General features: G+C 39.5%; 1 protein-coding gene across 1 annotated transcript in view; it reads left to right on the top strand.

The window, feature by feature from the left end:
- ULK4 (unc-51 like kinase 4) overlaps positions 1-27139 on the top strand; it is a 580245-nt gene that overhangs the window by 107236 nt on the left and 445870 nt on the right. The window contains exons 20-21 of the mRNA XM_034992636.1: positions 13389-13550; positions 21990-22172. Coding sequence (XP_034848527.1) covers positions 13389-13550; positions 21990-22172 — 345 coding nt within the window. The remainder of the gene's footprint in view (positions 1-13388; positions 13551-21989; positions 22173-27139) is intronic.

Here is a 27139-nt window from a genome sequence, read left to right as displayed (position 1 = left end):
AATCGGCTCGGCTTTGCTCTCCGGGGCTTTTGTTCCCTGCGAGCTTTCCGTACAGCTTTGGAGGCGGAGAGTGAAAATGGCGGCCTCCCAATCTCCGCCCCAGAGGAGCCCAGAACTCGGGGCCCCACTTCTCAGTGAGCCCCCAGAGAAAAGCCGTCAGTTGCTCCCGTCTCCCCGGTCTCCGGCTGCACCCCGTGCTCGCCCGGCCTGTGACCGCGCGCCTCTATCTCTGGCACCCGACCCCGTGTGGAGTCTCCAAACCCAGCAGATCCTTGCGGTGCACTCCCGCGCGGCTCCTCCCGGGGAAGGAAGGTGAGTCTCCCCGGATCTGCCGCTTGTTGGGTCCCTGCTGGAGGAGCAGTGGTCCGACTGTGCCGCGGATCACGGTCTATGGCAACCCCGAGCTGAGAGCCCGCGCCTGGGCTCCGCCTCTGCAGCCGGCTTCCCTGCTCCGTTACCTGGGAGCTCTGCCACACTCAGGCACCCCCGGTCTTTCTGTGACCCCGAGGGTCCTGAGACCACACTGTCCCCGAGGGTTCCACCCCCCGCTTAGCCACCAGAGCGACGTCCCTCGGCGGAGCAGACTTTTAAAAGTTCCGATTTTGTGCTCCGTGGCTCTATCACTTGCCAGAAGCGGCCGACAGAGGCCCCTGCCCCGCCGTCTATCCTCCCGAATATCGCCTCGGATTCACTTCTCCGCACGTCCTACCTTCCAGAAAGTGGTCGCTTTTCTGATGAGAGAGTTGTTGCTCTTCTTTTCTTCGATCTCCTGTTGAGTTTGTATGTGTTCAGAATGGTTTGATCCCTATCCAGCTGAATTCCTGAGAGGAGACGAAATCCAGGTCTCCTACTCCTCCGCCATCTTGCTCCGCCCCCTGCCCTAATGTAATCTTTTTCAAGAGTTTCTTAGCTATTTTTGTTCCTTTCACTTGTATATAGTTTTTACATTCACCTCTTCAGTTGCACCTGTTGGGATGTTAAGAATACATCTGTAAATAAATTTGAGGAGAGTTAGTGGATATTAGTAGAAAATGGAAGGCCTACTCAATGAGAAGACTAATAATAGAATGACACATTTGATTAAGAAAAATGAATTACGGTAACTGAAGTTCCTTTGAATTCTTAATGACATTCAGCTAACATATTTAATTTATTGCTTATGTTAACTCTCTCAGATCTAGGTCTCATCTTTTACAGCTAACATTTATGAAACCCTTATTATGGCCTAGCTGGGTACAGGAAAGGTAAAGATGAATTAAGACACTGCCTTGCCTTCATTTTTTAGGAAAAAGAAATGTTTTTATCCTTAGTTCTGTGTGCCAGCCTTTTATTGTTGCTTTTGTAACTTCGTTTGCTTTGGTTCCTTTGTGTAGTCACTAAGACGTTTTAGGCTATTAATTGTTCTCTCATTCTAGTGTTAGCTGTATCTCACTAGTTTTGACATGTTAGCATTTCCAATGTTGCTATTTTATTGATAGTCCCTAGTTCTCGTTTTAAATTTGTCCTTGATCCAGGTTGTTAATGGATGATTAAAACTTTTTCAGGTGGGTGCGATTTTATTGCCTTTTTTTTCTTTGTTAAAATAACGAAGTTGCATTACCTTATCGTCAAGAATGTGGTTTGTCCTATTTCTCTTCGGATGTAAAAAAAAAAATTGTGGTAAAATACATGTAACATAAAACTTAACCACTTTAACCACTAAGTATATATAGTTCTGTGGTATTGAGTACATTTACATTGCTGTGCTATTTCTGTTGTTTTAAATGTAGTGAGATGTTCTTTTGCCTCACTTACTGAATTTTTTTCTGCATCAAGACTTCGTAATGTGTCTTGTTGAATATGGGCCATTGATTATGGACCTCGTGAAAACCAGGTTTTACCCCTTTTCTTTCTTTCTCTAATTTCTGCTTTGGGAAGAAAGCAGTACAAAAATTTTACTTCATTTTAATTTGATATGTAGACTTCTTAGAAGCCAAATTTAGTTTTAAAATACATATTTTGGGGCACCTGGGTGGCTCAGCTGTTAAGCGTCTGCCTTCGGCTCAGGTCATGATCCCGGGGTTCTGGGATCGAGCCCCACATTGGGCTCCCTGCTCAGCAGGAAGCCTGCTTCTCCCTCTCCCACTCCCCCTGCTTGTGTTCTCTCTCTCTCTGTGTCTCTCTCTGTCAAATAAATAAATAATATATATATATTTTTTGTTAATTATGCATAGAAGTTGGCTTTGCCATGAGATATTTATAAGTGTTATAAGAATAAAGCATTTTCTAGTCAAATACATTGAGACACTGGATTAAACAAGATTGAACAGTTTTTTTTTTGTGTGTGTGTGTGTGTGTGTGTTTAGGACTTTTCAGAACTTGTAATTTGGCTCTACTTGGGGGGATAGTGTGCAACATTTTCAAAGTAATTTGCCCACAGACCCACCTTACCCTATGCCATGTTGTGGGATGCACTTTGGGAGAGGAAGCTATGGACTGACACTGAGACTGTCAGGAGTTTGTTAAGATAGTTTTCAGTAGGTTTTCTCTTTTTTAAAGTTACCTAAGATATTATGACCATGTTTTCTAAACAATCAACCTACTTTCTGAACATGCTTTCTGTAACTTTAACACTGGTGATAGAGATGTGAATTAGATGTGTTTGTCCTTGTTACAGATGGCAGTGCTTAGGTGGAGAGAGGGGAAGTATTTAGAGTAAGAGACATAGGATGGACCACAAAAACAACAGGAAGATCTGGTGTGACTCTTGAAAAAGGAGTATGGCAGTATGGAAGGAAAGGTATTCATGATACTGACTGACTTTCAGAATTGGGGCTGGCATTTCAGAGACCTTGAACTGGGAGCTGGAAGATGTGGATTTCAATCTCACATGTGCTACTCTTTAGTGGCTTGGTGTTGGTCAAGGTCTGGGCACCCCACCTGGTGGTATTTCTTATATAGGAGGGTACTTGTTCTTGATGATCTTCCATGAGCTTCTGACTTGGGCCCCCTCTGAGTCTGACAAATTTCCCTTCCATTGCTTTGATCTTCATATTTGCATACAGTAGCAAGGAGTAGTTCCCTCCTTGGGATCATTGCTGTACTGATCTCAGGAATATTTGGCAATGAATTTACATGATGTATGTTTTATATGTGCATGGAATAAAGGAGGGTGAGAAAGGTGACCTTTCTCTGAGGTGTTTATTTTTATCTGGGTAGGTAGCAGCCTATTCTACAACACAAAAAGAAGCTGGAAATAGCTCCTAGACAATTTCCACATATTTGGAGGAAAAGATTAATTTGTATATTTCTATCTGATCAACCACATGTTTTTTGATAGCCTGTGTAATAGTCTGCATATAATTATAGGTGCTGAACTGACATGGCAGAGGTTGTAGTTAAAAATATGAGGTTCAAAAAAAAAATAAACTGTTGGCTTTATTATTTTATTTCTGAATAATAGCTCATTCAATAATTTTGAAGTAACAAAATTATTTTAAGAGGAAATTTCATTTTTTAATAGAGCTCTTTCTCTTTTTTTAAAGAAAGCTAGTGGTAAAATTGCTTATGTGTTTAATTAGAAAAGACTGGGCTTGACTTAGAATGAAGTGCCAGAGATGTTAGCCATTATACGTATTATCTTTGAAATGTTTTAGACAACCAGGGTTCCTAAAACAAGGAGAGAAATGAGTTGAAATTCTTGGGTTTTGATAAAAGTTAAAATGTACAGTTATATTTTCTGATTTGTTATTGTAACAGTTTAAGTTTCATCTTCTAATAAAGACATATGTGTGCCTCAACATCAGGTTCTTTTTCGGTACTCACTGCTCTGTTGGCGTTTCTGCAGTGAGACTGGGCAACATCTATGTGGAATAGAAATGATCCAGTGTTTTCTTTATTACTATCCATGATTTTTTTTATTACTTTATTGATGGTATATGACAAGGTTAGTGCTCCCCAAGCCCCTCCCTTTCTTTAGGGGTTCTGGGATGGAAACTTTGTAGAGGTCAGGAGATTCTCAGTGTGTTGGGGGATGAGTTGGGGCAAGGACTCCCCAGCAGCTGGGGGCCTCTCTTTCCTCTTGCTCTCACTGGGGCTGGTGGTCCAGGGGGCTCTTACTCCTTGGAGGCCATGTGGACCATAAAGTCTATCACCTGGTTGCTGTAGCCAAATTCATTGTCATACCAGGAAATGAGCTTGACGAAGTGGTCATTGAGTGCAATGTCAGCCCCAGCATTGAAGGTTGAAGAGTGGGTGTCCCTGTTAAAGTTGCAGGAGACAACCTGGTCCTCAGTTAGCCCAGGATACTCTTGAGGGGTCCCTCCCGTGCCTGCTTTACCACCTTCTTGTTATCATTGTATTTGGCATCTTTCTCCAGGTGGCAGGTCACATCCACGAATGATATGTTGGAGGTGGGGACATGGAAGGTCATGTTAGTGAGCTTCTTATTCAGCCCAGAGATGATCTTGCCTATGGTTCCGGCAGTGCCAATAGAAGCAGGGATGATATCCTGGGCAGCCCCTTGGCCATCGCACCAGAGCTTCCCAAAGGGGCTGTCCAAGGTCTTCTGGGTGGTGGTGATGGCATGGAGTCATGAGTCTCTCCATGATGCCAAAGTTGTGATGGATGATCTTGGCTAGGGGGGCAAAGGAGTTGGTGGTGCAGGAAGCATTGCTGGCAATCTTTAGGGAGTTGTCATATTTCTCCTGGTTCATGCCCATCGCAAATACGGGGGCATCAGCAGAAGGGGGAGTGATGATGACCTTCTTGGCCCCACCTTTCAAGTGAGCCGAGGTGGTGCCTTATCCTTATCCATGGTGGTGAAGATCCCTTTGGACTCCACAACATACGCAGCACCAGCATCACCCCATTTGATATTGGCAGGATCTCGCTCCTGGAAGATGGAGATGGGCTTTCCATTGACAAGTTTCCTGTTCTCAGCCTTGACTGTGCTGTTGAATTTGCCATGGGTGGAATCATACTGGAACATGTAGACCATGTAGTTGAGGTCAATGAAAGGGTCATTGATGACGACAGTATGTATTTTGCCAGAGTTAATAGCAGCCCTGGTGACCAGGGACCCAATACGGCCAAATCACTTCATTCTCACCATCACCATTGTGTTTCAGGGGTGTGGCTGGCACTGCATCGGAAAATGCAGCCATCTGTCAAACGGGGAGGAGTAGAGAGCCACTATCCACAATGTTTTGAATGCTATTCAGTAAGATGAAGTAAGGATGGAGTTACCTAATGTGTTTTGAAGTGAACCTTTGAGAATGGCATGAGGAAGTGATCCTAAGTTAGTACAAAGTGAGATTGACCAGCTTCCAGAGAGTTGGTGTAGGGTAAGAAGCACAAAGCATGGCATTTTCCATGCAAGGTTGAGGTTGCATCTCCTCTCCTCCTGTGGCAGGTAACTTCACAGGGGAGGCTTCAGAGTTTGGCTTTGCTGAGTTCAGTATGTGAGAACTGGTGAAATATCAATTGTAATACCTTTCAAGGATTTACATTGGTTGGGTGTAAATTTTCATTTTCATTTGACTTATTTTTATCCCACTACATGCTTTGCACTGTTAACAAATCCTGTAGCTCTTCTGTTTCTTACTCATTTAATACCTGTCCTTATAGTTTTTCTGTTTATCTTTTTATTATTTTTAGCGTATGGTATTATGGTTAGAGGAAAGGGTGTTTGTATGATTTCAGTCCTTTAGAATTTGTTGGGACTTCTTTCATGACTCAGTATGTGTATACTCAGGGGAAAAAAAGTGAATTCTGCCATTGTTGGATAATATGTTTTTTTCCTGTCCATGGGTCAAGCTTGTTAATCTGATAGATAGTGATATAAATCTTCTGTATCTGTGCTGATTGCTTCTTTTCTCTTTATTTTATCAGCTACTGAGATAGGTTTGAAATGCTTTCTTTGGTATAATTGCAATTTTGTTGTATTTTGCCTTTATGTATTTTGAATATTAGTTATTAAATATATAAAAAATTTAGATTATATTTCCCTTGGCTTATTGAAATTTTTATCATTATTTTGTTACTTAAAAATTCACCAGTATGGGGTGCCTGACTGGCTCAGTTGGCAGAGCATGTGACTCTTGATCTTGGGGTCATGAGTTTGAGTCCCATGTGGGGTGTAGAGATTACTTATTAATAAATAAAACTTAAAAAAATAACCAGTAATGGTTTTTGTCCAAAGCCTATTCTGTCTTATACTAATTTAGTTATACCATCATTTGCTGAGTTAGATATGACTGGTATATCTTTTACCATTCTCTTGTTTTTAGCCTTTCTGGTTGAATAACTTTATTTTTTTTTGATGTATCTCTTCATACTGTATTAAAAAAAATTTCTGCTTTACAGTGTTTCTTGAGTATTTAGTCCATTTACATTTATCGTAGTTGTTGGTGTAGTTGTATTTATAGCTGCTATCTTATTTTGTGCTTTTGTTTATTCTGTTTTGTGTTTCTTTTTTTCTTCATGTTTTTTTGGTTTGTTTCTTTTAAATAATTCCTTTTATTCTTTCAGTAGTTATTCTCCTGCTCTTGTTTTTGAAATCTATTATTTCTGTGAACACAATTGTAGGTTGACAGTATTTTTAACAATTAAAGATATTGTTTTAGTGTCTTTTGATTGAACTTGTTGCTGTTAAGAAATTAGCTGTTAGAACAACTGTGGCTCTTTTGAAAGAGATACTGTAAATCAAGTGAGGACCTACTTAATGCTTTTAGCTTTTGGACTTCCCCTCCTGCAGTATCCTTTCCCTAACACACACCTTCAGCCCCCAGCTCAGATCAGTGAGGGGTCAGGGAGATGGGAGAGTTACTTTTTGATCATCTCTATTATACTTGATTGTAGTCACAGGAAGCTCTAGCTTTAACTGGGGCTGGGTCTTCATCTAACTTCCGATTTGTGTGGGCCATCACCTTGCCTCTCATTCCTCTTGTTCATCTTGTCAGACAAATGCTCTCAGTGTAAACATCCCAGCTTGAGAGCTCTGGGTAGCTCTCAGAGTTCTTGCCTATACAGTCACTGGCCTAAGCATTTGGTACTAGTTCATTGATGCTTTTAAGAAGGTTTATTTTCTTATTTTTTATCGAGCATTTTTAGTTGCTTTTAGAGGGAGAGAGTTGTCCAGGTATCTATTGTAAGAAATAGAAATCCTATTCTCTTGATTGAATGAGTTAATGAAACAGTAAACCAAACAAAATAAACTCCAGGTACCTTGAAGTCTTTAGAAGAAAGATCATGGTTTTACTAAATCAACAAATGTGAAAATAATTAATGTCAGTATTTTAGGTGTTAATTTTGGTACTCTTTTTTGGAAAAGTCGGCACGCAGACTAACATTGGCAGCAAAACTTTTTTGTTAAGACTACCCACAATACATTAGAATTGTTTAACATTATTAAAAAATAGTACAGCTCTTCATTAATAAGCTTAGTCATCATAGGCTTATTTTCATAGGATAATTTCTAATCATCATAGCTTTTATTCTCATAATATGATGAAATAGGTCTTTGATTTGAATGACAGATATTAGTTCAGTCCAGTTATCCCTTCCAAAGAGTTAATTAAGCAGAAAATAGCACCAATCTTATTGCTTGTATCGTGTCCCACAGGGGATTTCAGAGGGACTAGGATAGCTCATTTCGGGTAGTAGCAAGTTGAATTGGCCTGACAGCCTCACTGAGTTCATAGAGAACTGGGACGACACATGGCTCCTTTCCAACCTAAGTGCTAAAATGGTGGTTTTCCAGTACTGGGAATGAGTCCTCTAGGAACTGACTGACAGTTGTGATGTAAAGCACATGTTAAGGTATTTGAGAAAGTCCTTCCCCCTCTCAAATTGCATTTTCCCCCTACATGCAGAGCAAAGGTTCAGAACCTAATGAGAAGACACAGAACAAGGCATATGGGATACAAATATCATATGTGTATGTACTGAGAGCTAGGGAGGATGGAGGATATAGCTTAATATCTTTGGGCGAGTAGGCACCCTTATATTGCACTCCTTTGTAGGGAATTTTTGCACCATCAAGGTACAGCTGCACTCTCCATGTGGAGTACCCATTTAGGTAAGACTTAAGATGGGGAATATGAGAAGACAGCTCTAGGTGGTTGGGCCTGGGCTCAAGGAAAAAGGGGCAGGAGTTGAGCTGAGCAGTTAGGCATGCTCAGTTTATTCTTCCAAATTTGCCAACTAGGTGAAGCATTTTTTTTTAAATTTTATTTATTTATTTGAGAGAGAGAGACACAGCGAGAGAGGGAACACAAGCAGGGAGAGTGGGGGAGGGAGAAGCAGGTTCCCCACTGAGCAGGGAGCCCGATGTGGGGCTCTATCCCAGGACCCTGGGATCATGACCTGAGCCGAAGGCAGACGCTTAATGACTGAGCCACCCAGGCGCCCCTAGGTGAAACATTTTCTCTTGGGTAGAATGAATAAAGGGACAGAGAGAAGATGAAAGGGTTGTATTAATTTATTCTTGCCACACAGAAGGAAACATCAGGATTGGGGAGGAAACAATGAAGTTCAGGTATCTTTAAAACTTTTTTTCTAGCAGCCTTAGAATTCATACTTTATGATATTAATAATAGGAAGAAAAAGTAACATTAAAATATTCTACTTAAAAAATATTACTTTTTATGACCTAGGTTAGGTGTCCATGTATGTTGTTTAATTTCCAAACTGCCTTGTGTTTTATTATTTTTATACATGATGAAGCTGAAGCACAGAGGTAAAAATGCCCAAGGATATATAGCTAGTAGAATGTAAAATAATGGTGTGAACCTAGATCTAACTCCGTATCTTCTATTTTTTTTTTTTACATTTTCATGAAAGATACATAATTTTTTGGTTGAAAAAGTAATACATGTGTACTGTAACAATTCAAATAATGTAAAAATGTCCAAAGTAGAATTAGTGGACCCCACTTCCCACAACTCACACATACTATACTCACCATTAACAGGTGTTGTATCTCTTTCCTTTACTTATGTATTTACATATGTATATTTTCTTGTTAAACATGGGATTACATTCTGCATACAATTTTTAATGTAGTTTTCAATATTTCTTTTGACCTATAACTTAAATAAACTCAGATATTTAATGTGTATGTTTTGCAAATATTTTCTCCCATTGTAAAACACTATGAGGCATAATGGTGTCATTAAGGGTAGAAATTTACAATTTTTATGGGGGTTACTTTACCAATGTTTTCTTTTATGCTTAGTGCCCTTTTTTCCTAAGAAAGCTTTGTCTACCTCAAAATGGCCAACATATTTTTTATGATCTCTTCTAGAAGCTTTTTTGTTTTAGCTTTTGCATTTAAATCTGTGACTCATCTCAAATTAATTTGTGAGTATAGAGTTTCCTGGGGTGTTTTATAGTTCAGAGCATAGTTTAACATGGTAATGTTTTGTGTGATCTTGAAAAGGACATTGTGTTTTACTTCTGTTGAGTAGAGTGTTCTATCCGTGTCAAAGTTGGTTGATAGTGCTATCTTTCTATATCCTTACTGACTTTCTGGCTATTTGTTCTGTCAGTTATTGAGACAGGGTATTGAATTTCCCAGCTAAAATTGTGGATTTGTCTGTTTACTCTCTCAATTTTGTCAAGTTTTGCCTCAGGTATTTTGAAGTTCTGTTGTTAAGAGGCATACAGATAGGATTGTTATATTCTGTTGTTGAATGACTCTTATCTTTGTGAAATGACCTTTATCTCTGGAGGTACTTTTTGCTCTGGAATCTACTTTCCTGAAGTAGTATAGCCACTCTGGCTTTCTTTTGATTCACATTAGCATGATGTATAGTTTCCATTCTTTTACTTTTAACCTGTGAATTTATTTATAAGGGGGTTTCTTGCAGGTAACCTATATGTGAGTCTTGTTTTAAAAAAATCTAATTTGAGAATCTCTACTTTTTGATTAGTATGTTTAGACTGTTATATTTAGTGTGATTGTTGAAATAGGTTTAAATCAGCCATTTGTGTTCAATTTGTCCACCGTTTTGTTTTCTTTTCCTACCTTCTTTTGAAATTAATAGACTTTTAAATGATTACATTTTATCTCCTTTATTGGCTTATTATTCATTTTTTTTACAGTGTACCTCTCTAACTTATCACAGTTGACCTTCAAGTAATGATATATAGATTGATATATATATATATATATAAGAACTTTGTATAAGAAGCTTACACCAGAGCTTACTGTATATAACGATATACAAATTTATATATCCTATATAAGAACCCTATATAAGACCATTACACCAGAATACATCTAGTACTCCCTTTCTAGCCTATTATTGTACATTTTACTTCTACATTTTATTTTATATTTTTAAAAGATTTTATTTATTAGAGCGCATGCATGACCAGGGGAGGTGGAGGGGAGGGGCAGAGGGAGAGGGAGAAGCAGCAGGGAGTCTGAGGCAGGGCTTGATCCCAGGACCCTGGATCATGACCTTAGCTGAAGGCAGATGCTTAACTGACTGAGCCACCCAGGCGCCCCTGTTCTGTTTTGTTTTTCAGTTTCTTTGAGGTATGATTGACAAAATTCCAAGATACTTAAAGTATACATAGTGATAATTTGATATGTGTATATATATGTGTATATGTATACATACACATATACATACACTGATACATTTGATATGTACATTTGATATGTATATATATGTATATATGTATATACATATATGTATATGTATACATACACATACATACACTGTGAAAGGATTCCCCTGTTGAGGTCATTAAAACATCAATCACCTCACATATTTACCTCTCTCTTCTTTTTTGGATGAGAACATTCGTATTCTACTCTTTAAGTAAATTTCAATTGTACAATACGGGGTTATCAACTACAGTCACAGTGTTTTACATTAGATCCTCAGACCTTATTTATTTTATAGCTGAAAGTTTGTATCCATCACAAACCTTTCCCTATTCCCCCCCTTTATCTTTGTTTTTGAAAGGTGTTATTGTTGGATCTACATTTGTAGAATGACAGTTACCTGTCTTTTTTTTTTTTTTTTTTCCCCCTTTTGGTACTTTAAAGATATTGCTCCACCATCTTCTGGCTTGCATTGTTTCTGATGAGAAAAGTTTCCTGCCACCCTTATTTTTGTTCCCCTCTACAAAATGTGTCTTTTTACTGTAGCTGCTTTTAAGTCTTTATCTTTAGTACTGGTTTTTAGCAGTTTGATTATGATGTGCCTTGGTGTGATTATTTTTGCTTGGTTCCTTCCCACTTGAGGTTCATTGAATTTCTTAAATTGAGAATTACTAGTTTTTATGAATTTAAAAATTTTCACCCAATATTTCAACTTTCCACCCCCCTCTTGCCATCTTTGGGATTTCATTGTGCATACATTAGGTTGTTTAAAGTTGCCCTATAGTTCACTGATGCTTTGATGCTCTGTTCCATTCTCCCCCGCCAACCTTCTTTCTGTGTTTATTTTGGATAGTTTTTATTGCTAATTGCTGTGTTTTAAAATTCAGTAATCATTAAGTCTCCAGAATCTAATCTGTTAATCCAACTCAGTGTATTTTTCATGTAAGACTCTATAGTGTCTGGCCTTTTGATTTGGGCCATTTTTATATCTTCTATTTCACTTTTTATCATGCTTATGCTTTCTTCTTCCTTATTAGTGTATAGACAATATTTATAATAGTCATTTTAATATATTTTTTTCCAAATCCATCATACTTGTCATTTCTAACTGACTGAATTTTCTTCTTAGGAGTCATTTTTTTCTGCTTCTTTGCATGTGTGGCAATATTAAATGGATACCAGACATTGTGCTTTTATATTGTTTGGTGCTAGAGTTTTTGTATTCTTATTTTGAAAATTTTTTTATTTTGCGGGTGCCTGGCTGGCTCAGTTGGAGGAACATGCGACTACTCTTGATCTCAGGGTTGTGAGTTCAAGCCCACGTGGGGTGTGGAGCCTACTTAAAAAAAAAATTTTTTTAAAGATTTTATTTATTTATTTACTAGAGAGCGAGCAAGAGAGAAACAGCATGAGAGAGGAGAGGGTCAGAGGGAGAAGCAGGCTCCCCGCTGAGCCGGGAGCCCGATGTGGGACTCGATCCCAGGACACTGGGATCATGACCTGAGCCGAAGGCAGTCGCTCAACCAACTGAGCCACCCAGGCACCCCCCAAATTTTTTTTTTAATTTGTAAATTTTTTTTCATATTCCTTTAAGTACTTTTGTGCTTTTTCTTGGATCATTTAAGTTACGTGGAAACAGTTTGATCCTTTTTTGAGGCTAGCTTTTAAGCGTTGTTAGGACAATCCAGAACAGCCTTTAGTCTAGTGTTAATTTGGTCACACTGCTGAGGCAATAGCTTTCTTGGGACATTGCCTTGTATTTTAGGTGGTGTTTGGCTGATTGGTATGCTAATTATTCCCAGCCCTGAGTGATTCATGAGGATTGTTCCGATTGGTGCTTTTGATTTTTAAAAGTATCTTCCATTTTTATGTTATACTCATATTACATGTTTTTCAGATTATTTTAGCATTTTAATTTTTTAAATTTATTTTTTTTCTTTTTCAAGTTTTTATATAAATTCCAGGTAGCTAACATATAGTGTAATAATAGTTTCAGGTATAGAATTTAGTGATTCATCACTTACATACAACACCTAGTACTCATCACAAGTACCCATTGCCCATGTAACCCATCCCTCCCGTCTCCCTTCCAGTAGCCCTCAGTTTGTTCTCTATAGTTAAGAGGTCTGTTTTATGGTTTGCCTCTCTTTTTTTCCCCCATGTTCTTCTGTTTTGTTTCTTAAATTTCACATATGAGTGAAATCCTTGAGTATTTGTCTTTCTCTGACTGACTTATTTTGCTTAGCATAATACACGTCATTGCAAATGGCAAGATTTCATTCTTTTTGATGGCTAAGCAATATTCCTGTGTGTGTGTGTGTATGTACCACATCTTCTTTATGCATTCATCAGTTGATAAACATTTGGGCTCTTTCCATAATTCAACTATTATAGGTAATGCTGCTATAAACATATAGGGTGCATGTGTCTCTTCAAATCAGTATTTGGGTAAATACCTAGCAGTGCAATTGTTGGATTGTAGAGTAGTTCTATTTTTTAACTTTTTGAGGAACCTCCATACTGTTTTCCAGAGTCTGTCTTATTTTTATTAAAATATATTAAAATTATGTTATGCTAAGTTTTAGTGATTGAAAGATTAAATTTAGTGATTAAATTGTCATAATTTCATAATACCCTGAAAGAATGATCACACCTCCTAATTAACCTAATGCATGTGGGGGCAGATGATACACTCTTAGTATCAGGCCTTTATTTGCACTGGTTATGAATAAATTGCACGTATGTATTTCTCTTATTAAATAACTCTCACTCCTCTCTCCTTCTCTAGGAAGAACGTGTTGTGAATCACATGGCAGCAAAGATTATTGAAAATGTCTGCACTACCTTTTCTGCTCAGGCCCAGGGCTTTATTACAGGGGAAATTGGACCCATTTTATGGTACCTATTCAAACATTCCACTGTTGATTCTCTCAGGATCACAGCAATATCGGTAAGATGGAGCATCTCTGGGGGATATATCTGGGTATATTTAAACACCAAGTTTGAAGAACTGTGCCAGAAATAGGGTAAATTTCATTGGATAAGTAGGACACAGAAATCTCAGACTAATATAGTTGGTGAGAACAATAATTTTCTTTTAAAACAAAATTTTCGGGTGCCTGGGTGGCTCAGTTGGTTAAGCGCCTAAGCCTTCGGCTCAGGTCATGATCCTGGAGTCCTGGGATCGAGTCCCGCATCAGGCTCCCTGCTCAGCAGGGAGTCTGCTTCTCCTCTGACCCTCCTCCCTCTCATGCTCTCTGTCTCTCATTCTCTCTCTCGCAAATAAATAAAAAAAAAAATTAAAAAAAAATATTAAAACAAAATTTTCAAAACTGGGGTTGGAAAACCTTGGGACTGTGGGGAAATTGCAGTAGGACCTTGTGGGACCATAACATATGGTTTCAGAAATGACTGGGAAGTGACAGTGGGATGCTGTGCTCATAGGTGGGGTACAGCATTTGGTTTGGTTTATGTTTAGTGTTCCCTGACTTTTCCTGTTAGTTCCCTCTTTCAGGTTTTATGCTAAATACATTTATCATGAATTAATTATAAAGTGAATTCATGTTAGTATTCAGGCATCTGTGGTTTTGCAGCTTTTGTATTTTGATTGGCTGTCTCCTACTTTGCTGACTTAGTGTAAAAGATAATTATGTATGAAGAGGTGTTAACATGGTTGTATCAATTTAATAGTCTGTTGAACAAATACAACCCTTGCTCATATGATTTATTAAAATACTCTTTTTGATCACCAGTCTCATTTGGACTCTCAACATTATATGGCAGCCTTGCTGTCTCTCTCTCCTCTGCTCATTCTTGCACTTCTTTTGTCCCTTATTCTCTTTCCTTAGACCTCCAACCCACATTTTCCTCCTCTGTGCTCAGTAAGTGACTTTCCTCTGTACTTCCCAGAGAAAAATGGAGACCTCCAATGGTAATTATCCCATTGTACAACTGCCATGTCTGCAGACCTGTTTACATCTCCCCCCCCCCCCCGCCCTCATCTTTCCCTCCTGTTAGAGTTGATGAACTATCCCTTCTCCTGGTAGAGAGAAACCTCTCCATGTTTCTTCCCATCTTCTTCCTGTTCCCTTTTTGGGAATCTCACTCAAATGGTTATTTTTGCTCTTTCCTGAATCTTTAACCCTCCTTCTCTACTAGATCATTCTAATCAGCATTGAGGTATTCTTTACCCCATTAAAAAAAGAGAAAAGCACACATGCAAACATATTAAAGAGTCTCTGGGCTGCACATCCCCCTCACAGCCATACTTCTTTAAAGAGTTATTGCCACAAACTATTACTCCTTTTTGGCTGTTTCCTCTTTAACCCAGTGCAGTATCTGTCCCAAGATGAAGCTGATCTTGCTACGATCCCCACTGACTTTTGTGTTGCTAAATCCTGGGAATATTTAGGGGTATTTTCCAGTTCTTACCTTAAATTTACCTATGTAACAAGCACTAAGCATTCTGTTCGTTGAATATTATTAAGCAAAGGATATGTAGCCTCTGCCTCTGTTTCTGTCTCTCTCTTACACACACACACACACACACATGCATGCATGCACACTTCTGGAGTCACATGATTTCAAAATGACAGAAAAAAACCCCTAATTGTGATATGAGTAATTACAGAGAGACTGTCAGAAAGAGTTACAAAGTATACCAATGAACTTTCTCAAGGCATCTTGGAATCCTATCTTAGAACATCCATTTTATACTATATCTTCTTTATATACAATGGAATATTACTCAGCCATCAAAAAATGAAATTTTGCCATTTGCAATGATGTGGATGGAACTAGAGGGTGTTATGCTGAGTGAAAAAGTCAGAGAAAGACAAATACTGTATGATTTTAGTCGTGTGGAATTTAAGAAACAAAACAGAGGATCATAGGGGAAGGGAAGGAAAAATAAGATGAAAACAGAGAGGGAGGCAAACCTTCAGAGACTCTTTTTTTTTTTTAATTTATTTATTCATGAGAGTCAGAGAAGAGAGAGAGAGAGGCAGAAGCAGAGGGAGAAGCAGGCTCCCTGCTCAGGCTCCCTGCCAAGCAGAGAGCCCGATGCGGGACTCAATCCCAGGACCCTGGGATCATGACCTGAGCTGAAGGCAGACACTTAACCATCTGAGCCACCCAGGCTCCCACCTTTAGAGACTCTTAACTATAGGGAACAAACTGAAGGTTGCTGGAGGGGAGGGAGGTGGGGGGATGGGGTAACTGGGTGATGGGCATTAAGGAGGGCACGTGATGTTGATGAGCACTGGGTGTTGTATGCAACTGATGAATCACTAAATTCTACTTCTGAAACTAATAATACACTATATGTTAATTGAATTTAAAAAATTTTAAAAAAGAACATCCATTTTAATCCTGGGCCTTTAAAAAAATCTGTCTTGCTTTAATTGGGTTTATGTTATTTTCATCTTTATACTCAAATATGATTTCTTTTCTCAGCAAATTTTTTTCCAGTTCCCACCAAAGTTGTGTACCTTCTAGCCCTTTCTTCATCTGAGACATTAAGCTTCACCCTTCATCTTGGGGTTCTTATATTTTGTTCTTAGCATTCATCTGAATCATTAATTTTTCACTGAAATTTTGCCTGCTGTCCCAAAAAAGTCTATCCTTTCTTTGCTCCAGGATTCTATTCAGTATCATGTGTTATGTATTGTTTTCCTATTTCTTTAGTTTCCTCCAATATGAAATAGTTCCTGAGTCTTCCTGTGTACTTCATGCCCTTTACAATTTTAAAGAATATAGGGCTTTTATTTTATAGAGGGAGACTCGACCTGGGTCTGTCTGGTGCTTCCTCATGAAACCTCCTTAGCACCATTGACGACCCCTGCCTGTAACCAGTCTGTGATGGGAGCCATAGGAGGATCACCTATTTTTATTATTCCTTCTCTAGCAGAGGTTGGCAAATGTTTTCTATAAAGGTCCAGATAGTAAACAACTTGGGCTTGGTAGGCCACATGTAGTCTCTGTTGTACATCCTTTTTTTTTTTGTTTTCTATAGCCCCTTTAAAAATGTAAAAACCATTCTTTTTTTTTTAAGATTTTATTTATTTATTTGAGAGAGAGAGTGAGAGCATGCATGAGTGTTGGGGTTGGGGTGGGGGGAGAAGGTTTTCTTTTCTTTTTTCTCTTTTCTTGTCTTCTCCTGTCTTCTCTTGTCTTGCCTTCTTTCTTTCTTTCTTTCTTTCTTTCTTTCTTTCTTTCATTTTATTTATTTGAGAGAGAGCACGAGCTGGTGGTGTGGGGGGAGGTATGTGGGGTGAAGGGCAGAGGGAAAGGGAGAAGCAGGCTGCCCTCTGAGCAGGCAACTTGACACGGGGCTCCGTCTCAGGACCCTGGGATCATGACCTGAGCCGAAGGCAGACGCTTAACCGACTGAGCCACCCAGGCACCCCCGAAACCATTCTTATTGTATACCTCATGAGCTGCGGAAAAACAGGCCTTTGGTATTGGTTGGTATTCTATTGTAAGGAAGCTCTTTCCCTTCTCCCATGGGTATGTGTGTATTTGTATCATTATTTTGATGAATAAGTACTTTATGCAGTGGATCATAATGTGGTACTACTGCCACTGTTATTATTTGTGGGGATGCTGAGGTCATCCTAGATATGGCCAGTGTGATCCCTTCAAGCTGGCTTCTGTGTTCTGTGGACCCATTTCTATCATTGTTTGAGCACTTCATTATTTTCTGACACCACCTGATGTTCTGGGTTAATTTTTACTTTCTGCCAGTTCTGGAATCAATCATTTCTTTGGGGGAACATTTGGTATTTAGAAGCCAAGATCTGGGTGCTCTTTGTGCTTATTGCTATGGGGTGCCATTGTTTCTAGGCCTTCTTAATATTCAGAGTTAGAAAAAAAATCCATACATACACATACATTTATAATTGCTTTTATATGTATCATCATACATATTTGGAACAAAACTCATGCATTTGTATCGATACTTCCAATTTTAATCCAATACCTTAAGATTCTTTCTAGCGTTCCCACTTTCTTTCTTTGTAAATCCCTTCTCAGATGGAGACAAACTGGTTCCTGTTATTCTCAGTATGTGTACTGATTTGTTCAGTCAGTGAATTTACTTCTGTGTAACAGACTCCGTCTACTCAGGCCACCTCCGCTGTGTCCTCTTCTGTCTTCCTTGATATTGCCGCCCTGCTTCCTTGACCACTGTGCTCGGTTCCCCCTCCCCCTCACTGCCCCCTTTCCTCAGGCAATGACATGCTGACCTTGGGAGGGGAAGGTGAGAAGAGATGGATTAAGGAAAACGAAGGGTCAGGTGTCCTTTTTCATACTTTCCCTTCCCTTAACTCCTCCCACCTCACTGTTCACATTCAGGTGCTTAACCTTCCTGGGAAGCTCATTCCTGAGTCTTTCTCAGGTCCGTCTGCCTCTCTCTGCCGCTGTGTTGCTACTGCCATAGTCCCGGCCCCACCGTCTCTGCCCTGGACCACTCGAGTGGCCTCCTCACTGGTCTTCCCACGGCCAGTTTGCTCCACTGACATCATTGTGCACACAGAGCACACTTCCTAAAATCATCTCTCTTCTCTCTTCTCTGCTGAAACTTTTCAATAGCTTTCTACCATTTTTCTTAAAGGATTGGTACGACTTTATGCGAAGCACCAGGTAGAAGTTAAGAATTGGTGAGGCTTTCATTTTCAGGACAATATTTATTATTTAAAGCAGTTAACACATTTTGCTTAGTAAATTAGTTGTGTTAGCTTATTATAATTATAACATAATTATATTATATTGATTAAAACTCCTATAAGGCCAGGACTGTATTTTTTCATCTCTCTATCTGTTTGAAGCCAGGTCTTTGATTACAAGTTAGGATTTTTCCTGCAAAGATTGAGATGGAGGGATCCTTCTGTCCCACATTATGAATGGGGGGGTGGGCATCACGAGTAGATGTTTAATAACATTTACCATCCCTCTTTACTGGTGAGACAAAGAAAAATAGGTCACAAAGTTCCTGCTAATAAGAAAAGTGGGGTGATCACTTTTATTATATAAAATATAAATATATTTTATTATATAAAAGTATGAGAACATTGTTGGGGTTTCCTAAAATAAAGTTATTCTAATGTAATCTTAAAAAATTGTTTCTGCCTCATTAACAGGTTTACATGAGGATTTATTAAAGATTGAGGTGACAGAAACTGAAAATATGCATTCTGAAAACACTTTATGCAAATTCCTAGCAGGGAATGACAATTGCTTCCTCCCTAGCATGCCTTATAGAGCTGAACTTCCTTTTTCTTTTTCCAAATTGTTCTCTCAGGAATGTTTGCTGGAGGTTAATGTACCCATTTGGTGTTAAAGATGAGAATTCTTATAACAGCCTTCAAGATCTCAGATGGTTTGTCTCCTGCCTCCCTTTTTTGTCACATCTCCTAAAGCTCATTGTCTCACTCTCTGTGCTTCAACCATACTTTGTTCTGACATTTTCTAGAATTTACAAACACTTTGCTGCCTCAGGATTTTCCCCTTTGCTGGTTCCCTGTGCTTGGATGCTCTTTTCACATGGCTGAGTCTTCATGTTTCAGCTATCAGCTTAAATGTCTCCTCCTCCTATAGGACATCCCCTGGCCCCTCAAATCTCTTTGTATTTTTGCTCATAGCAATGACCATAATTCTATTTATCTAAAGTATGGAAGCATGGTTTTCCCTGTTAGTGTCAGTTCCAGGAAGGTAGGAGCCCTTATCCTCTTCTTCCCTTCCTGAGCACACATGGTGGGTACTTAGCAGGTCTCCGTTAACCAGATGAATGCCTGAGCTCTGGCTGGGGAAGAGTGGTGTTCAGTGCTGGGGCACTGACCTGCTCCTTGTTCTGTTTGTAACAGTCTGCATCTGCTGTCTCTGCCACCGATCTCCTGGTTATCTCTTGGTCCCATAGATTCCCCTGTACCAGTGTGGTCCCTGGCCCAGCAGCATCAACATCACCTGGGAACTTGTTAGAAATCCAGGCTTTTGGCTTTTGACCCAGACCTGCTGAATAGGAATCTCTAGGGGGAAGGCTCAGTAATCTGCCTGTTAACACGCCTCCAGCTGATTCTAATACCTGCTGAAGAGGGAGAACCATTGCCCTAGTCCTTGAAGCTCTTGGAAAACATGGGCACAGTGTGGAGTGGAAGATGGTGAATTTCTCCTTCCCACTCAGGAATGGCTCCATGGCTTAGGGATTGGTTTTTGGGAGGAGTGGACCTGACTTAGGAAATATATTGGATGGATAAAAGATTACAAGAATTATTAGGATTACAGGAACTCTCTATGAACCATAGTGGGGACCGAGAAACCTGTAGAGTTAGATTGAGCGAGATGGCCCCGACGAGGATGATAACTGGGGTAAACATTACTGATGGGCTGAGATGAAGGGGATAAAAAGTGAAGAATTTTGCAGTGTAGTGGTTCTCACTGGGGTTGGCAGGGAGCTTTTCAAGCAAATTTTTTTTTTTTTTTAAAGATTTTATTTATTTGACAGAGAGAGACGCAGTGAGAGAGGGATCACAAGCAGGGGGAGTGGGAGAGGGAGAAGCAGGCTTCCTGCTGAGCAGGGAGCCTGATGCAGGACTCGATCCCAGGACCCTAGGATCATGACCTGAGCCGAAGGCAGACGCTTAACTACTGCGCCACCCAGGCGCCCCTCAAGCAACATTGACTACTTCCTCCACTTTACTCACACCCTGCCCCTATTCTGATGTATCTTAAGATCTCCCCGGAGTCAGATGAGAGTTTAGAAAAGCTCCCAGGGTAATTTTGATAGGACTTGGAAAAAACCATTCAAAAGACAAAATAGAAATGGTTTTTAAAGTTTTTATTCCATGGTGATTCCATGTTTCTAATTAGATATGCATCCTCCAGTTTTGGCTTAGTCTATTTCCTAGAAATTGCTTTTATTATATAGACTATCAGGAATTCTGGAGGTAACACAATGTTCTTTTTGAAGCAAATTTTGAAGTGAATTTTAGACAGGAGGTGTTTTCCCCAGTTTTAAAATGTAGTCTTAAGCTCTATTTTATTTATTTATTTATTTTTTTATTCTTATGTTAATCCCCATACATTACATCATTAGTTTTAGGGGAAGTGTTCCATGATTCATTGTTTGTGCATAACACCCAGTGCTCCATGCAGAATGTGCCCTCCTCAATACCCACCACCAGGCTAACCCATCCTCCCACCCCCCCTCCCCTTAAGCTCTATTTTAATAAGTAAATATTTCAAAATCAGTTCACTGGAGATCAGACTTGAGATTTGATTTTTTTGATTCAGAAAATACAAGCACTAATGTGCTCTTAAGCCTCCATGAAACTCTCAACTGTGTTTGATATCCAGAAGTGTTGGGGTAAAGGTTATTTTCTGCATGAGCTTTTTAAAATGGAGAGTCTGTTAGGCTTCTGAGCGGTGTTCTGAAGATGAGACATTCTAGTTGCCTTCATATTGGTTTGAATACATTTAGAAGTAGTCTGGACAAATCTTTTATCAAGAAATGTCCCCATCATGATCATTATGATCAGGTGGGGATTTTATATTGGTAGAAAGTCAGTTTTGCTATGAGAGCTGCCCCAACAATTGTTAAAATGTCAATGACAGTGTTTCGTGTCTTGAGGTCACTGTTGGGAGAACCCTTAGGGACTCTGTTTAAAATGCTGTTTTGTTTTTTAATTCTTGGATTAAAATAATGAAATAATTCTGTTTTGATTTCATACAGTGCAGTTTTCTTAGATCCATTATAAATGAGTTTTAAAAACTTTCACATTCTAGAATGAGAGCTAGCTTTATTTTTAGTGAATTCATTTTTCATACTCCTATTTTCAGATATTAGTTGCTACTTTTCTACTGAAACATATACAATTTGGGCTTTAGACTTGAAGAACCCTACTGTCATGGTTTCCAAACCATCATGTCTAACTTAGCCATCTGTAACTCCCATGGAAGGAAGAGGAGAGACTGAAATATGATTTGAAAGGTGTCCAAAAGTGATTTTTTTTCCCCATAATTTCATTCTGCTCTGGTAAATGAATACAGATCCCTGGTATATGTTTGAAATAGAGTCAATGATTATTGTTACGTTTTCTAGCTTTGTTGAGATGTCACTGACATAATGTGTAAGTTTAAGATGTACTACATGTTGATTTGATACATGTATATATTGCAAAATGATTACCAGATGATAGTGCTAGCTAACCTCTGTATCATATCACATACTTACCATTTCTTTGTTTTATTTTTAAATATGCTGATGTTTTCCAACTTTCTTATGCCAAAATAAGTAATGAAGGAGCAAGGTAAGCACCCCAGAAGTGGATGTTATCTTTCTGAGGTGTGGTTACTGTACCTGGAGTTGTCTGATGGATCTGTTCTGTCTCTGCAGGCCTTGTGTAGAATCACCCGTCATTCTCCTACTGCCTTCCAGAGTGTTATTGAGAAGGTGGGACTGAACTCCGTGATAAACTCCCTGGCCTCAGCCATCTGCAAAGTTCAGCAGTACATGTTGACCTTATTTACTGCAATGTTGTCTTGTGGGATTCATCTTCAGAGGCTAATCCAAGAAAAGGTTTGACTTAGATTTCACCTATTACCGTACTTTAAAAATTGTTGTTGAACCATTGCAGTTGCAGGAGAAAACAAGTAATATCATCTCTATAGAATTTATTTTTCTTCTCAGGGGACCTTTTTGAACTTTGCCAAACCCCTGTACCACAAGCCATTCATCTGATGATGTTGTAAGAGTCTTTTAGTGATTAAAATAGAAATCCAGTAAGTGGCTCTGCCTGCGTGTCCCATTTTATTAATGAAAAGCTGGAAAATTTATGAGTCCTTCTTATATGCTGATATTTCTTATGCCTCTGGCTCTTCAGCCCCCATCTCTTTCCCCATATGCTTTGTCTTCCCTTTATATTCTCTGCTTACTTGGACTCCTTTCTTGCCCCTTTCCTTGTCCAATATTTGGCTAACACAAATCACCTGGACAACTCCCTTTCTCCTGTTTTTAACTTAGTTTCCTTCTAATCCTTTGATACTTTATGTACAGTAGAGTTTTTAAATATTCAGTTCTGATCCCAAAACTGCACAGCTGTGAAGAAGTCTCTGTGGTAGCCTTCCTCAACATGTCTTCTCCTCAACGTGTCTGCCCGCTAAAGAGTGATCTGAGAACCAGAAGCAATGGGCATCACCTGGGAGAGGGTTGGAAAGGCAGCCCCTTGGGCCCCATCTTGGGCCTGCTGAATCTGAATCTACATTTTAATGAGATCTCTAGGTGGTTTGTTCGAACTTTATGATTTGAGAAGCCCTGTCCTAGAGTATTAGTGCTGAGTGAGGTGTTACCAGGTAGAAAAGGTGGACCATGTTTGTATATACATGTTTGGAAAGCTATGAGTCAAAGTGAAAGGGATAGTTTTAACTGTGCAGCCTTTCCCAGTGTTTTATATGCTCATGTGTATTTTGAATCTTCAGAAGGGTAATGTAGTGTGTGGTATTCTTTAACCTTATTGGACCAATTGTCCTTTTTTTAGAGGGGAGATGCCTATGAAATTGGAGTTTTGAGAACTTGGTGAAGGTAATGCTCCTAACATGTGGAGAATGGAACCACTTACATACACTACTTGCCTTGGTTCTTGTGTGTTATGGTCCACACATTAAATTCTGGTTTTTAAAATTTCAGTAATTATGAATAATTATCTGATTTACATAATAAACTTGATCTGTCAGAGTCAAGATGGAGAGTAAACCACTTCTTGTCTTTACTCTGATTAGTCTGATTTAGATTCTGCTATGAAGTTTGAGCCTCAGAGAAACCTGTTTTTTCCCAACAGTCTGTGTATCTAATTTTTGCTTTTAAATTTTCCAAGTCATTAAATATTGTTACATTGTATTAGAAAAAGCCCCACTTGAGTAGTTTTCTGTGTAAACTGTGATAAGAGAGGCTGAGAGTTTTTGCAGTTTTGTTTTTTTTTCCACTCTCAGAACAGGTATGGATTGATTTAGTTTCACAAGGTAGTAAAATAAGATGCATTGATTAATGTGATTTTGTAATTGTTTTATAATATATAATATTCCATGTATCTTAACAAAAGGAATGATTGAACACTGAAATGTATTGAATAAGTAATCTTTTGATTTTGATTAATACTGGTATTGAAAAAAATTATCATGGTAGAAAAGATATAATACAAAATTCACCATCTTCACCATTTTTAAGTTTATAGTTAGTAGTGGTAAGTATATTCACATTGTTGTAGAACAGATCTCTAGAACCTTTTCATCTTGCAAAACTGAAACTCTGTGCCCACTAACCATTTAGGGTGCTGTGTTCTAAGACTCGGGGCTTTATTTGAACCTGTTTTAGTAGGCCTCCTCTGACATGGAACCAGCAGAGAAAGGAGGGTGATGCCTGTGCCTGCCTCACTGGGATGGAAGTCCATGTTCCTTGGTGGGCTTCTGTTGACACCCCGGGCGTGCAGAGAGCCCCTCTTTACTGCTGGGCAAGGGTGTGAGTCCACACTCTCCATAGGCCTCCTCTGATGCCCCCCTAGCTGGGAGTGGGGAGGGCTCCTCATTTACTGTCTCGCCTGCCACTATAGGGTGGGAATGTGAGCCTCATTTCTGGGGGAAGGTGCTGAAGGTGCAGACTTCCCACTCGCCTTCTCTGCTGCCATCTTGTTGGGGAGCGAGAAAGGAATCTGGTTACTGCTATATATGGGCGGAGACCCAGGCTCCCCACGTGGTCTGTACTGACACCAGGGTTGGGGCGAATGGCTGTTGTTGGGTGGGTGTTATTGTCAGCTCTCCACTTGCTCTTTTCTGGTATTGCCCTTGTGGGGAGAGTGTTGGCTATTGAGGGTAGGAGTTTAGGCTTCCCACTTGCCCTGGGCTGATGGGGATGGCGTCATGGTTTTTCCATGATGTTCGGCTAGAGTAGAGTAGCTATTGTTTGAAAGTTTTCAATCTTTCTGGGCTGCCCCTTTCTTGGTCCTTTGGCTTGAGAGAGCTGATCTTTCTTCCGTTTTGTGCCTATCGATGTTTCTAGGCTCCTGGATTATCCAGCACTCAATCCAGCATATCTGAGGCAAAAAATAAAACCCAGTCAGTTCATTGCCATGTTGATGCTCAGGTCCTGAGGTTCCTACTGGTTCTGTCTTCTCTCTACCTTTCAGAGTTGTCTTATGTTTGTTTATATCCAACTTCCAGGGTTTTTAGTTGTGCTTAGTGGGAAGAATAGGAAAAAGTGCATCTCCTCTCTCTTGTCCTTTAATTTTTAAAATGTTTCTGTGACAGGTCAATAATATGCAGTGAATTCTCTTTTAAAATGTAAGATTCTATTTTTTATTAATTAAAAAGTATTACCATTTATTGAACATTTACTATGGGCCAGTTAGTGACTTGCAATCCTGGGGTATTCGTGGATGAAACTTAGTGTGTTGAGTAATTTTGTCAAGTTAATGGAGGATGTAAGTGCTAGAGCTAATGCTCATGCCAGACAAATGAGGGACGCAGAACAGTTTTGGATAATGTTGATGTTCTGAAGAACGTAAAACAGAGTAATGTGATAGAGTGTCTGTAATAGCGTGCAAGGAGTGCAGGTAATGATATTACCTGGGTGTGTGTGGGGGGGGGTGGGGAGAAGTCAGGGAAGGCTTCTCTGAGGAGGTGTCATTCCATCTGAACCCTGAATGACAAGGAGTTTGCTCTGTGAAGCCCTGGAGCAGGGGGAGGGGGAGAACTTTATAGTTCAGCTTCCCTGAGGTGTGAGAGATCTTGGGAAGGTCTGGAAAGAGAAAGAAGGCCCACAGAGCTGAACCTAGTGAGCAGGGGGTGGGGAAGAGGCCATTGGGAAGAGGCTGGGAACGGAGGGAGGCCTGGATCATGAAGGATCATGATATTGGCCTTCCTCATGGGTTTTATTTTTACTTAAAAGTGCATTTAAAAAAATAGACATGTGTATTTCAGGGGCAGGTTTAGCAACCTTCTTATTGCTAAGTTGAGCTGCTTTTCTGAGTGTTTGGTTGTTAACAGGTTAGAATAAGTGAGAGAGGAGAGGACCTGGGAACAACAAGTACCAGCTCTACTTCCTGTTGGACAGAAGAAGAGCTGCATGTGTGCTTTTTGGGGAACCATGGACTGTATATCATGATCTTTTAAAAACTGAAAATGAGTCCCCAGAAGAGGTTCATGCTATTCCTTTTAAATAAAAGAAATTACCATTTAGTGCTGAAAATTTAGAAGAAGCTAAAGAATAAGACAAAATCAGCTGTAATCTCACTGCCCAGAGATAATGACTATGAACATGTTGGTCTGTCTCTTCTTAGTCTTTTGTCTGTGTGTCTATGTATTTTACACACACATTTATAAAATTAGGATCCAAATGTGTAGGTTTATCTTTTTTTAAAATTTATTAGAGAGAATGCGAGTGCACTCATGCTCATGTGTGGGGGGAAGGGGAATGGGGGAAATGGGCAGAGGGGGGAAGGAGAAGGACAAGCAGACTCCACGCCCATTGAAGAGCCCAGTGCAGGGCTCGATCCCATGACCCTGAGATCATGACCTGAGCCGAAACCAAGAGTCAGATGCTCAACCCATCTGAGCCACCCAGGCGCCCCAATGTGTAGATTTATCTCGATGGCACTTTGTCATTAAATATTCCCCAAGAACATTAAAGAGTATTGTATAATTTTTCATTTTGTGGTACTACAATAATTCTTTCTCCACTATTGAAGTGTTTGCTTCTCATTTTTTGATTTCCACTGACCCCGATGCAGTGAACATGCTGTTGCATACATCTTTGTGTTCACTGCTAATGGATTACCACAGGTATTATCCACATTTAGAAGGCTCTGCCTAGACAGTGCTAGACTATTCTCTAGAAAGGTAAATGATGAGAGTATAATGGCTTGAAATTTAACCAGCAATCATTAGAGACATGCTATCTTTCTCTTATAATAAAACGTGGGGTTTGGGATTATTAGCAGCATACTGCATGTTTTCATAGTTATTTGCAGTTAGCAGTTAACCTGACTCTCCATTTGAACTATGTAACTGTAGCCAGGTTTTCATCTTAAACTAGACTAATCAGATTATTATTCCCTTCTGAATCATGCTCATGTTCTCGAGTGGGTAGCGAGGTATTAAAGGAATTTGTTCAGGTTACTCTCTTACCTGTACGAGCTACTTGCATGTCTGTGCCCTTAGCTGACCAGTATCCAGCACCCATGTGTATCGGTGATGTTTAATTTGTTTTGTATTGCCATCTTCAAAATGATCTTCTTTCCCATAAATGTGCTAAATGGCAGAATATTCCTTTATCCAAAAACAAGTGTTAGTTCCATACACTGGGATGTGAAAAGTGAGCGATCACAGCCATGGTGACAGGGGACTCTCTGAGTCACAAATCATGTGTTCTGAATATTCTAGTAACTGGAGAAATTGAGCAAAACAACAAGTGACAAGTAGTTTTTCCATTTTTTTTTTCCTCCCCAAATACTCAACACGATACTTTTTGTACCATTGGTAGATGGTACTTTATTT

The sequence above is a fragment of the Mirounga leonina genome, unplaced genomic scaffold, assembly GCF_011800145.1.
Source record: "Mirounga leonina isolate KUSES-001 unplaced genomic scaffold, KU_Mleo_1.0 Mir_115, whole genome shotgun sequence".
NCBI classification, from domain to species: Eukaryota; Metazoa; Chordata; class Mammalia; order Carnivora; family Phocidae; genus Mirounga; species Mirounga leonina.
The sequence above is the reverse complement of the archived record's forward strand: the minus strand, read 5'-3'. Positions and strand labels throughout refer to the sequence as shown.